Source organism: Pseudorca crassidens, chromosome 4 (assembly GCF_039906515.1).
Source record: "Pseudorca crassidens isolate mPseCra1 chromosome 4, mPseCra1.hap1, whole genome shotgun sequence".
Classification (NCBI taxonomy): Eukaryota; Metazoa; Chordata; class Mammalia; order Artiodactyla; family Delphinidae; genus Pseudorca; species Pseudorca crassidens.
Genome location: NC_090299.1, coordinates 37,769,712 through 37,783,401, shown reverse-complemented (window position 1 = coordinate 37,783,401; position 13,690 = coordinate 37,769,712). Strand labels below are relative to the sequence as shown.

Genomic DNA, 13,690 nt, shown 5'->3' with positions numbered 1-13,690 from the left:
CAATTCAACCCATAACAGACAGAGATGAGTCCAGTTGGCTTAGCTGAGGGGTGTGGATCAAGGGCCAGAGTTAAGGATGAAGTTATGACTTTTAGCTGAGCAATTGGAGAACAGTGTGCTATTTAATAAGGTGAGGAGGAGAAGATAAAGAAATGGAATTCGGGACCAGAGATCCAGTTCATGGTTCCCATCCCACTCTCCAACGATTGGCTTAGTAGTTGGCCTGTGCCCCAACCAGGGTGGACAAGATTTAAAGAGAGGTTTACTAGAGGCTTCTAGGAAAGTTCTTCTTAGCATCAAGAGGTCTCTGAGAGGTCAGGAGTACTCTCTCTAGTCAAACATGAATGGGAAAGCGTGTGGTCAAAACTGCTACTAGGAGTCATCCTATCATTATGAGTGGGTGCAGCCTTAGGATAAGGTCAAAACTATGGTTAGCAGACGGAAGCAAAAGGAAGCACCTGGATTCTTTACCACATCACGGAGCCACCAGACAAATAGTCCTAATGAATATCCATGTTGCTTAGCTGTTTCAAGTTGGGATATCCTGTTTCTTGCAGCCAAGAGCATCCTTAAATTATGCAATGCATTACCAGCTCCAGTGGACTAGAGCTCTTTGAGATCCGGGGTTTGGTTTACGTCTGTGTGCAGCGCAGTTCCCAGTACTCAGCACAGGTTTGTTGAATGAATCAATGGGCGACCGCAGATCAGAGTGTCTTGTGTATTAACACATGGAAACTTCATCATCATTGGGAAAAGCTCTAGTTGTTGATAATATATCCTATCCTCACTCCATACTACAAGCAAGGTGGTTATGGGATCAGAAGGAGAGAGAAAATGGGAGGAGAATAGATATCTCACAGGGAGAGGGTGCTACCCCTCACTTCTTCATCTCCTGTCATCCGCCCATTTGCTTAAGCCAAACACTTGGTAGTCTGCTGCGTTCCTCCTTTGCCATCACCAGCACCCTCTCTCCCCAGACTTGAAGCCAATCACTCAGTTAGTCCCGTCCATTCTACATTCAAAACATACTTCAGGGCTTCCCTGGTGGCGCAGTGGTTGGGAGTCCGCCTGCCGATGCAGTGGACATGGGTTCGTGCCCCGGTCCGGGAAGATCCCACATGCCGCGGAGCGGCTGGGCCGGTGAGCCTGTGCCTCTGGAGCCTGTGCTCCGCAACGGGAGAGGTCACAACAGTGAGAGGCCCGCGTACCGCAAAAGAAAAGAATATACTTCAAATTCATCCCCTTCTTTCATCTCCATCACTTGGTCCAGGCCACCATGACATTAGATGACTGCAAAACCTCCCAACAGGGTGCCGGCTTCCTCTCTAGCCCCCCCTTTAATCCACTTGGCACTCTGAAGCCAGACGGGCTTCCTGAAAATAAAAGCCATGCCATGTCCTCCCCTTGCTTAAAACCCTACAATAGTTTCCCACTCTATCCCCTCCCCAAAAATCTAAATAACAAGCAAACTTATTACCAGGACCTTATGGTCCCACATAACCTGTCCTTTCCAGCCCCTTCAACTCCATGCAGCCCCTTCCTTCCTTTACTGTCCCACTTCACCCCCACTGGCCTCTTCTCTGTTCACGGACACCCCAAGCTTTCCTCAGCCGCCTTGGTACATGCTTTTCCCTCTGGCCGGAACACTTCCACCATTTAAACAAAGTTTTTAAATGGTGAAACATATTATCCTTAAAGAATATAGAAAATGCACACACACACACACACACACACACACAGTTTAAAGAATGATTGTAAACCTAGCACCTACGTAAGAAGAAGAGTAAAAGATAGAGAATAGAAGGTCCTGCAAATGCCCCTCTCCAATCATTTCTTCCACCGTCACCCAGAGGTGACCACTGACCTGACATTTGAAATAATTATTTGTCTGCTTCTCTTTGTAGTTTTATAATCTCTGTATAATTCCCCCAGATCCTTTTAATTTTGCATACTTTTGAAGGTTAGGTATGGAATCACACTGTATGCATTCTTTTGTTTCTGGCTTCTTTCACTCAATCTTATTTTTTGTGAGACTTTATTTTGCATGTTTGCACGTAGCTATAATTCATTCATGCTTGTGGCTGTAGTGTTTCATATTATAACTATTCCACAATCTGTTTATCTCTTCTGCTGTCAGTGGGCATCTGGATTGTTTTCTGTGTGGGATTGTTATAAGCAATGCTACCATGGATGTTTGGATAGATGTATCCTAGGGCAGATGGGAAAAAGGAGGGTTGTTGTTTTTTTTTTTCCAGTTATGAGAGTGCCAGGTTTTTTTGTTTTGTTTTGGTTTGGTTTTTACCATTTTTTACTATAGTAAAAGTTAATTTACTATGTTGTCCTAGTGTCAGGTGTATAGCAAAGTGATTCAGTTATGCATATATATATATATATATATATATATTCTTCTTCAGATTCTTTTCCATTATAGGTTATTACAAGACACTGAGTATACTTCCCTGTGCTATACAGTAGGTCCTTGTTGTTTATCTATTTTATATATATAGTATTGTGTAAATGTTAATCCCAAACTCCTAATTTATCTCTCCCACTCTCCCCAATATCCCCTTCGGTAACTAAGGGGAATTTTCTAGAAATGGATTTGCTGGGTTGTAGGTTAGGATCATCTTCAACTTTACTAGATAACGCCAAACTGTTTTCCAAGATGACTGTACAAATTAAACTCCCACCATCAATGTACGAAAGTACACACTGCTGGTCACTACTTACTCTTACCAGACATGTTAACTGACCTGGGGATTGTGTGAGCTCCACACAAGTACTGGGCACTGCTCCAGGTTCTCATATGACCTTCACAACAGCCCTGAGACATCAGTGTCGTCTTTCCCATCTTGCAGATGAAGAAGCCGGTCCAGCATTGGTTTAAATCATTAGCAAATCATGGTGCTGGGATTCAGGCCCAGGTCTGTGTGACCGGACCCTATGCTTCTTCTGCCACGTCATACTCCATACATACTTATTGGAGAAGTCTGTGGGTCCTTATTGGGTAGCTATGGGTAACTATGAGCATCTTGAGCATGGAACTCTTTTGGGGAGTGTAGTGCTGTGACCTCAGTCTTTGGTGCACATTAGAATCACTCAGTCCCACCCCAAACCCACTGAATCAGAATTGACAGCAGTGGGGGTCTAATAAGTGTGAAGTGGGCATCTCATTGTGGTTGTAATTTGCTTTTCCCTTTTCACTAATGATGTTGAGCATCATGTCATTAGCTTCCTGGTCATTTGAATTTTTTTTTTTTTTGGAGTCTGTTCAAGTTTTTCACTCATTTCTGATTGGGTTGTCTTCTTATTGACTTATTAGAACTCTTTACATATTGTGACTACAATTCCTTTGTAGTTATATGGGTTGCAAATATGTTAGCTTAGTCTGTGGCTTGTCTTTTCATTTTTCATGATGTTTTCTAAAGAGCACAGCAATTTAATTTTGATGAAATCCAAATGAGCATTTTGTTTTTCTTTTATGGTTCGTGTTTTTGTGTGTCTTGAATCTTTACCTATCTAGGTGGTAAATATTTCTCTTATGTTAAGTACGTACATTTTAAACACATTTCTGAGGTGATTCTGCTGTGCGGTTCCCTTAAGTTCAGAGTCAGATCTGAGTTTGACTCCCAGATTTACCACTTAGCTGAGCAAGTCACCTTGTCTCTCTGAGCCTCAGTTTCCCTATCTGCAAAAGGATGTAAATATAGGGCCCATCCACAAAATGTGTTAGAAGGATTCAACGAAATAAAGCTCAAAGAGAGCTTAGCAAAGTGCCTGGCATGAAGACAATGTTCCATAAAAGCTGTTTTGTTTATAAACTGGCTGGCTTCGAGGACAGCAGAATGGGACGGAGGAATAACTTGGTTTGTTGTCTGTTTTCAGTACATCAAGACCTTTTACAATGAGTCGTGGGAGAGAAGGCATGGACATCGGATAAACCTGGATACTCTGACTCTGCTCTGGTCTGTGACCGTGTCCATATTCGCCATTGGTGGACTTGTGGGGACGTTCCTGGTGAAGTTGATCGGAAAGGTTCTTGGGAGGTCAGTGGGGGCCATCTCTGTTTGGGGATCCCTTCTGTAATGTTCATAAATATGTCTGTATCAGAGTCAGGATCCCAGCAGGCAACAGAGTTCCATTCATTCCAACCGGAGAAATTTTAACGCCAGAAGGGCAAGGAGCGGAAGTAGGGTACCGGAGGCCAAGGAGAGGTGAATCCATGGGTGATGGGCTGACAGGCAGCCGCTGAGATTGTAGAGGCACCAGGCTATGTCAGAACCCTACTGTCCAAACAGGGAGGAGCTAGGAAGAAATACCCTGGCTCCTTTCTCCTCCTGCCCTCCAGTCTGCTGCTGGTACCTCTCATTGGTCAAACCCAAGTGGAAGCCTGAAAACTCAGGAGTCTTGTTGGTGCGGTTCAGGAGGACCAGCTCCCAGGGCACAGAGCAGAGCGGGGAGAGAGGGGAGGGATCCATTTACAGGAGCAAATGGAGAAGAGTCAGCACAGTGTCTTAGAGATTGTTCCACATAAGTACCGATAGATCTGCTTTTTAAAAATCAGTTGCTTAGACAGTCTTCCGTTGTATGACTGGATGATAACTTATTTAACCAGTTCCCTATTGAGAGACATTCAGATTGTTTCAAATCCTTTGCATTACAAACAGGGCTGCGGTGAGTATCAATTTCATTTTGAAATTCCCAATCCTCGCCCCCTCTACTCAGATCCAATTTACCTCTGAGCTTCTTTCCTCATTTATTTTTAAATTTATTTTTATTCCTCATTTTTATTACCCGGCTTTAGTGACAGAACCCTCCTCCCTCGTGAGACTGGACGGTGACCATGTGGGTGCACAGACCCTGGCTAATCTTCTCTCGTATAAGACTGAGTTATCAATAAATTCCCCCAAAACATTTTCTCTACGTCCTTTCTCATAGCAACTTCCTGGGGGACATTGAGGTGTTAATGGAAAGAGTAGTCTCTAGAGCAACCGTGTGTGAACTTGAATCATGAGTCTTCTACATCCTGGCTGTGTGGGCTTGGCCAAGTCATTTAATGTATTTGAATCTCAGTTCCGTCATCTATAGAATGGAGTCAGTAGTTGCTACCCTGCAGGGGATGCTATAAGGGCTAAAGAAAATTAATGGAGGGGGAATGGTCCATTAGCAGTAGCTCAATAAAGAGAAGCTATTATTATCTACCATATTATTTACTCATCATCACCTTGACACCATACACAGTAGGGACTCCACAGATCTCCATATTGCACTGACCTGAATTAGCAAAGAGATTCATCAGACCCCAGGAAATCCCCCCCGGCCCTGGGGCTTCAAAAACAGTGTTAATAATGGTGCTGCCCACTCCTTTACACTCAGCCTCACATCCCCAAATTAGAACCGATGATGTTCAGAGCAGCCTTTCCATAGGCTGGGGCAGGAGGCCGTCTGAAAACATGTGATGCTCATAAAGGCCTGTGGTACCCCAGTGAGGTAGAGGAGGTGCCGACATTCTCTGTGTCCCCAGGGGCGCTTCCAGGGCAGTAGCTAATGAGAACTCAGTACACAGGAGATACAACGGTCGTGGAGTAGAGTCAGGGCTGCCGTTTTCTGAGGTCCCCCAATGTTTCAGGCACTCACACACACCCTCTTGTTTAATTCATTCGACTCCGTGGGGTCTATTGATGGAGAATGGGAACTGAGCAAGGTCAGAGCATCTGGCCAAACTCAGCCAGCTCACACAGTGCCTGAGCTCAGGTAGGACCCAACACACGTCGGCCACGCACCATGATCTTTCCACTTGCCAAGGAGATCATAGTGTCCTGCTGGCACTGGTCTTGGAACATCCTTGACTACTTGACAACAGATAAGTGACCAGCTGGCCCCAGACTGGCACCACTGGCCAGGGTCTCCAAGGCACTGTCGCTAAGCCTGTGGCCCCAACTCCTCTTGCCTGTTCCAGTAGATGGAGTGACCCCTGGCCCCAGACACTATTGCCTGTGACACATTCCTACCTTATATCTGGCCGTGGGCACTTATGCCCCAAGCCTGCCCCAGAAGAAAACTCTGAAGCCAAGCAGCTGGTACAGGAAAAGGAACACTGGATGTCCTTTGGATGTCGTGGACCAGCAAGTCCTGACTCCCCAACTTGCCAAGTGTGTGACATGGGACTTTGCCACCTCTCACCTCTCAGCCAGCGCTTTTCCTGCGTGTGAAATGAAGGTGATCAAGGTGGCTTTACCATCCTCAATAACATGGCGGCAAAACAAAACAGAGGGAAAGCAAAAGAGAAAATGTATTTGAAAAGTACTAAATTTCTAAGTGATGGAGGAGTCCTAGGATGAAGACAGAGATTGATCAAAGGGCTTTGGTTGTCATACCCCAAGCAGGTGCCAGTTCCTTTTTTCATCATTATAAGTATAAAAGTTGAATTGAGTCTCAGCTTGAATAGTAACTCTGTAGGGGAGAAAAGGAGCAAAAATTAAAGAAGTTGGCTACCATGTATTCACCTCCAGCTATAGACCAGTCCTTGACATATGGTACATCATTTACTTCTTACAACTCTCTGTATTATTGTAAACCAGAGGCCCAGCAACTTGCCCATGGTGACAAAGAATGGGGTTGACCTGATTCAGACACAGGTCTGTTAGACCACAAGGCTGCACTCTTCCCATGATGTGGTGTGGATGGAAACTGCATCCTGATGCCTCGTTTTTTGTCTCTGATGGTGGCTGTCCCAGAGGAAGAGGAGGCTGGCTCAATGTCTAAGGCTAGGATCGGATCCAAAGAAAGGGGCCCAGATGGGTGACTTGGAGGGAAGTTTGGGTGGAGCTGGGGGTCCTTGGAGTCAGGTGGTCCTGGTCACCAGCAGGTCCAGCAATGGGATTGATCCTGGCTGAGGCATATGGCTCATCTGTGATTTAGGAGAGGAATGAGGACAGGGGAGCATAAGGGACCTGAAACCGTCTCTGGAGCTGAGCCACCCCCATTATGTGGTCTCAAGGATGCAGGTTCCTTGTCTCCTGGAGTCTCTAGCCTGGAAAATTCTGAGCCAAAAAGAATTCTGATTGAGTCCCTGCCCCTCATTTGGGGTCATCTATCCTCTGCTTACCCGGCTTTAGTGACAGAACCCTCCTCCCTCGTGAGACTGGACGGTGACCATGTGGGTGCACAGACCCTGGCTACAGGCCTGGCTGTAGACCTGGGCTCTGAGGCTCACAGCTCGTGGGGCCCTGGATGAGTTCCTTGAACTCTCTGGGCTTCACTTAGTTCACAGTAAAGTGAAGATAAAGTCATAGCCACGTTGGAGGATGGTAGTGAACATTAAATGGGATGACGGATGTAGAGCATTCATCTCAGCCACTGACGTAGAGCCGGCATCCAACTTAGGTTCACTAGCATCTTCATCATCCCATCGTCCTCATCATCAGTGCTTCCTGAGAGGCGTCGGTCCATCACCTGACAGAGCCGATGATGCAAATGTCCCTTCAGATGCACTCACATTGGCCTCTTTCACATATCATTGGATCTAGGTCTTCCCTCCAGAGTGGAGCACAGAAAATATGTGGGAACCCATAGGGAAACTCACACGGACTTTGAAATCAGATCCTCAGTCAGATTCTCCAGCAAGCCATGGTTTGTTCCTTCTTTTTTTTTTTTTTTTTAACATCTTTATTGGAGTATAATTGCTCCTTTACAATGGTGTGTTAGTTTCTGCTCTATAACAAAGTGAATCAGTTATACATATACATGTGTCCCCATATCTCCTCCCTCTTGTTTCTCCCTCCCTCCCACCCTCCCTATCCCACCCCTCTAGATGGTCACAAAGCACCGAGCTGATCTCCCTGTGCTATGCGGCTGCTTCCCACTAGCTATCTATTTTACGTTTGGTAGTGTATATATGTCCATGCCACTCTCTCACTTTGTCACAGCTTACCCTTCCCCCTCCCCATATCCTCAAGTCCATTCTCTAGTAGGTCTGTGTCTTTATTCCCATCTTGCCCTAGGTTCTTCGTGACCAGTTTTCTTTTTTTTTAGATTCCATATATATGTGTTAGCATACGGAATTTGTCTTTCTCTTTCTGACTTACTTGACTTTGTATGACAGATTTTAGGTCCATCCACCTCACTACAAATAACTCAATTTCGTTTCTTTTTATGGCTGAGTAATATTCCATTGTATATATGTGCCACATCTTCTTTATCCATTCATCTGTTGATGGACACTTAGGTTGCTTCCATGTCCTGGCTATTGTAAATAGAGCTGCAATGATCATTTTGGTACATGACTCTTTTTGAATTACGGTTTTCTCAGGGTATATGCCCAGTAGTGGGATTGCTGGGTCGTATGGTAGTTCTATTTTTAGTTTTTTAAGGAACCTCCATACTGTTCTCCATAGTGGTTGTATGAATTTACATTCCCACCAACAGTGCAAGAGGGTTCCCTTTTCTCCACACGCTCTCCAGCATTTATTGTTTGTAGATGTTTTGATGATGGCCATTCTGACCGGTGTGAGATGATATCTCATTGTAGTTTTGATTTGCATTTCTCTAATGATTAGTGATGTTGAGCATTCTTTCATGTGTTTGCTGGCAATCTGTGTATCTTCTTTGGAGAAATGTCTATTTAGGTTTTCTGCCCATTTTTGGATTGGGTTGTTGTGTTTTTTTTTTTGATATTCAGCTGCACGAGCTGCTTGTATATTTTGGAGATTAATCCTTTGTCAGTTGCTTCATTTGCAAATATTTTTTCCCATTCTGAGGGTTGTCTTTTTGTCTTGTTTATGGTTTTCTTTGCTGTGCAAAAGCTTTTAAGTTTCCTTAGGTCCCATTTGTTTATTTTTGTTTTTATTTCCATTTCTCTAGGAAGTAGATCAAAAAGGATCTTGCTGTGATTTATGTCATGTAGTGTTCTGCCTATGTTTTCCTCTAAGAGTTTTATAGTGTCTGGCCTTACATTTAGGTCTTTAATCTATTTTGAGTTTATTTTTGTGTATGGTGTTAAGGAGTGTTCTAATTTCATTCTTCTACATGTAGCTGTCCAGTTTTCCCAGCACCACTTATTGAAGAGGCTGTCTTTTCTCCATTGTATATTCTTGTCTCCTTTGTCAAAGAGAAGGTGACCATATGTGCATGGGTTTATCTCTGGGCTTTCTATCCTGTTAAAGCATAACATAGTGGAAGGCAGCTCTCACACTTTCCCTGAGCTTTCTCTTGTCTACGCTAAATGTCCCCAGTCCCTTTGGCCATTTCTCAAGGATATGGGCTTCAATCTCCTCATTATCCTATTGCTCTTCCTTGAATTTGACCTCTTCTGCCAAGAGCTGATGATCTGGGCTGCACTGGGGAGATTCTTCACCACTGGAGAAGCTCAAAACAGTGAAGCCGGTGTCCGCGGTGGGGTTCCCAGGGGGTGCTGGAGTTCTGCTCTCAGAAACGGCATGGTGCTGGCCCCCCTTGTTCTGCTGCATGTCATGCCTGGGAAAAATATGGAAACACAATTGATTAAAATCCCCTTCTCTGAACCTGAGTGAGTCAGCTTTGTGAATTATCTGCAAATAAGGTTTCTATCCTCACTGGGACACTGTCATGCTGGGGGTTATTTTGGGAAGGAATATACTAATATGATGAACTTGCTTAGAGGGTGTGCAGCCCAATCTGCAAATGTTTCAGATCAGACTTGAATGTGATTTTAACATCCCCTGCATAGCACAAAATACATCATCACATCTAGTGCAGGAGCTCAGACCAAAGCCCTGGGAGTCATCATTGGCTCCTCTCTTTCTCTCCACCTCTATCCAATTCATCAGTATTTTGGGTTCTGAACCCCAATTTCCAACATGTGTGGCGGGGAGGGAGTTCCCACACACCATCAAGCAATTCTCCGGACACCAGCTGGGTGTCCTATAATTCACCTCCATTCTGACACCATCTACCTAGAGATGGCATCAGATTACAAGACTGAGAGCTCAGTCCTACAAGACTGCCGCCTCCACCAGTTCATCCGCCAGTCACAAGCCCTGGTTGTCACCTGTGTTTCTGACCAACTGGCTATAGGTTAGATGTTCCAACGACCCCCTGCCTCGCGTTTCAGGTTAAGGGTTCAGTCTCACAAGACTGCCCCCGCCCCAACTTCAGATGCTAATTGCAAGTCCAGGTTGTCCGCTGTGCTTCTGACCCAATGGCTGTAAGTCAGAGGTTCCAATGACCCCCCTCTTCCAGTTTGATTAATTTGCTAAAGGGCTCGGAGCTTCCATGCTCTCTCTGAGTGCACCACTCTCTCCAAATCTGTACATGTTCATCAACCTGGAAGCTATTCAAACTCTGTCCTTTTGTGTTTTTATGGAAGCTTTATTACATAGGCACAGTTGCTCAGGTCATTGGCCGTTGGTGATTGGACTCAATCTCCAACCCCTCTCCTGCCTCTGGAGGTTGGGGATGGCATTGAAAGTCTCAACCTTCTGATCACAAGGTTGGCTCCACTGGCAACAATCCCCCACCCTTAGCTCCTTTCCAAAAGTCACCTCATTGACATAAACCCAGTTGTGGTGAAAAGGGGCTTGTTATGAATAACAGGATATCTATTTCATCTTTATGGCTCTGAAGCAATTTCAGGAACTGAGTACAAGAGACTAAATATTATAACAAAAGATGCCCTCATTGCTCTTATCACTTGGGAGTTTCCACGGGTTTCAGGAACTGTGAGCTGGAAACCAGGGACAAAGATTGTGTATATTTTTGTTATTATATATCACAATCAACAAATTCCACCAGCCCAGTCTTCAAAACATGCCAAGATCTGGCACTCCCTCCACCGATACTGGCTCACTCCCTCCACTGCTACCATCCCGGTGCAAATTCCTATTAGCACTTGCCTGATCTATTGCAATATTCCCAGTTGGTCTCCCTGCTCCCACACTTACCCCTACAGCCCAGGGTTGACACAGAAGGCTAAGTGGTCAGGCCGTGACACTTCTCTCCTTAGAATCTTCTAGTGGTTGCCTGTCTCACTCAGGGTAGAAACCCAAGCTCTCTTGGTGGCATACACACCCCTTATGAGCTCTCTGCCACTCCCCTCCACCTTCACCTTCTACTGCTTGCTCTCTGGTTCTTCGATGCTTCTAGCCATGCTGGCCTCACTGATGTTCCTGAAATAGCCCACGTCTGGCTCTTCTCTGCCAGGATTGCTGTACCCCAGTGTCCATATGGCTCACGTCTGCTCTCTCTTCAAATCACGCACTGCACTGTCTTTAAGTCTGTGGTCAGGTGTTACCTTCTTGGGGAAGCCCTCCCTGGCCACTCTGTGTAAAATACACTCCCTTCCCTGCTTTCGTCTTCTGTGCAGCATTTATCACCATCTGATATGCTACATATGTTTTATTTTTACTTGTTTATCAAGAAGAGCGTAGAAGCAGGGGCTTGGCCATGTTCATGGCTATGTGCCAGAACGTAGAATGACACTCAGCACCGAGTGTACCCTCAAACATGTGTCGAGTGAACGAATGCCAGTTGAATGAATAAATGATTGTTGAAAGATGAATGGCTGTGAATAAATGTGGTCGCCACCATTGTGAGCGGCCTTAGTATCCTGGTTCCTGGAATGCCAGATCTCCCATTGAATAGCACGTGACCTTGGCCAAGTACTTAACTTCTAGATCTGTTTCTTTATGTGAGAAATAGGGTAACAAGATTACTTGACTTCTAGGGTCTTCAGTGAGTATAAAACACTTAAAACAATTCCTGGCACCTCATAAGAACTCCCTGAATGTTAGCTATCACCATGGGTTTATTTTATTTCTTTTTAAATTAATTGAAGCTCTAAATATGTTCCAGGTGCCATCCTAAGCACTTTACATAAATCATTCTCATAGAAGCCTTACAAGATAGACATTATTATACCCATTTTACAGGGGGGTAAATCAAGGCTGAGAGAGAGTAAGAAACCTGCCCAGAGTTGTTCAATTAGTATGTGGCTGGGCTGTCCAAGCAGGAACATTATTGGACATGGATTCGGGTGAACAGCAGCTCTCCAGCCCATAGACGTAGAAGCTAAAGTGAGATTCAGGGCAGATCAGAGCTGGGCCACGTGGAGTAGGTTGGGGTCCACATGACTTGGCTCCTAGATTCATTCCCTTCATTTATGCAGCAAATATATCTGGGACACTTGCATATGCCGGGATCTGGTGTAGCTGCTGGGGCTACAGTGGCAAGACAAAGTCGCTGACCCCATAGCACTTACATTCTAGTAGGGGAAGACAGACAACTAGCATAAAGCAAATAAATACAGAGGATAATTTTCTACAGTGTTGGGACTGTGAAGAAAATAGAACAGGGTGAGAGGATGGAGGGGAATGAGCTCTGCATTTGGGGGAAGCAGCCATGTCAAAGAGTGTCAGGAGGTTGCATTTGAGTTGACACTTTAGTGAGATAAGACTCATGCAATGAATAGAGGGGCACCAAGGATGAGGGCCATGAGTTAGGAAGGAGCCTGGCACACCTGAGGGACCGTGGGAAGGCTCATGAGCGTGAAGGTGAGAGTATGAGATGATGTGGCAAAAGCCATCTCATGCAGGGCTCTATAGGCCCTGGTGAAGAGTTTATTCTAAGTGCAGTGGGAAGCCACTAGCAGGTTTTAAGAAAGAAAAAGTACGTCCGTGTGTGCTATGAGAGGATAACTTTGGCTACTCTGTGGACCCTGAACTCCAGCAGGGCAAGAGTGTGTGTGAGCCTATTGCACTTCTATGAGTGTAGGATGATGGTGGCCTGGACCACTGCCATATTGTGGGGCTGTAAATGGGAGACGTGGTTTGATTTGGGATACATCTTGGAAGTAGTATAGATAGGACTCAGTGATGGATTGCATATGGGTCGTGAAGAAAATAAAAGATATAAGTAGTATTCCCAGATATTTGCCTAAGCCACTAGGAAGGTAGTGGTTTTTTCTTTATGAAAAGGTCTATGGGAAGAGGGATTTGACATGCATTTTGGATCAGGGAGGGATTTAGTAGTGGGAATTTGTGGGACGCCGCCAGGAAGGAGCTGGATTCTTGGTCCAGAGGAAGGCAAAATTACATTGTTGCATCTTGCTTGCACTACCCGGGAGTGCCGCGTAAGGCGCCACGCGTGCATCCCGTGGATTGTAGGCGTAGCAATATATTGTCACATGTACTGACACACACCAATCCAGGGCTGTTGTGTGGACCTTCTGGCCAGTATAAAGCCTGCCATATTCTGCTGCGTAGGGTCTTCCTTCCATCTTTCTTCAACCAAGCTGTGCTCCAATAAAGTGTGATACGAGAAGAATCTTGCGTGTGGCGGCTCGTTATTCTGCAGGTCGGAAACGGCCCGCTGCAGGAATTCAAGAATTCTATTTTAAATATGCTTGGTTTGAGATACCTACTAAATATGCTAGTGGAAGTGTCCAGGAGGCAGTTGGATATGTAAGTCTAGAGTTGAGAGGAGAGGCTGCATCCAGAGATACAGTTGGGAATTGTCATCGGTTAGAGGGATGAACTGGATGGGATCACCCAGGGAGGGAGTATAGAGAGAGGTGAGACTAGGAGAGAGATGAGCCGGAGCTCTGGGCACCCCAACTTTCAAGGCTCAGGGAGGTGAGGATAAACCAGCCTAGAGACTGAGAAGGTGAGGCTGGCGGGGAGAAAAATGGGAGAGGGTGCAATCCCAGATATGCAGA

At 45.3% G+C, this 13,690-nt stretch overlaps 1 protein-coding gene across 1 annotated transcript in view; it reads left to right on the top strand.

Annotated features, from left to right (window-relative positions):
* The window catches only part of SLC2A9 (solute carrier family 2 member 9), a 179,467-nt gene that overhangs the window by 17,798 nt on the left and 147,979 nt on the right, over positions 1-13,690 (top strand). Inside the window, exon 3 of the mRNA XM_067735514.1 lies at positions 3,886-4,046. Coding sequence (XP_067591615.1) covers positions 3,886-4,046 — 161 coding nt within the window. The remainder of the gene's footprint in view (positions 1-3,885; positions 4,047-13,690) is intronic.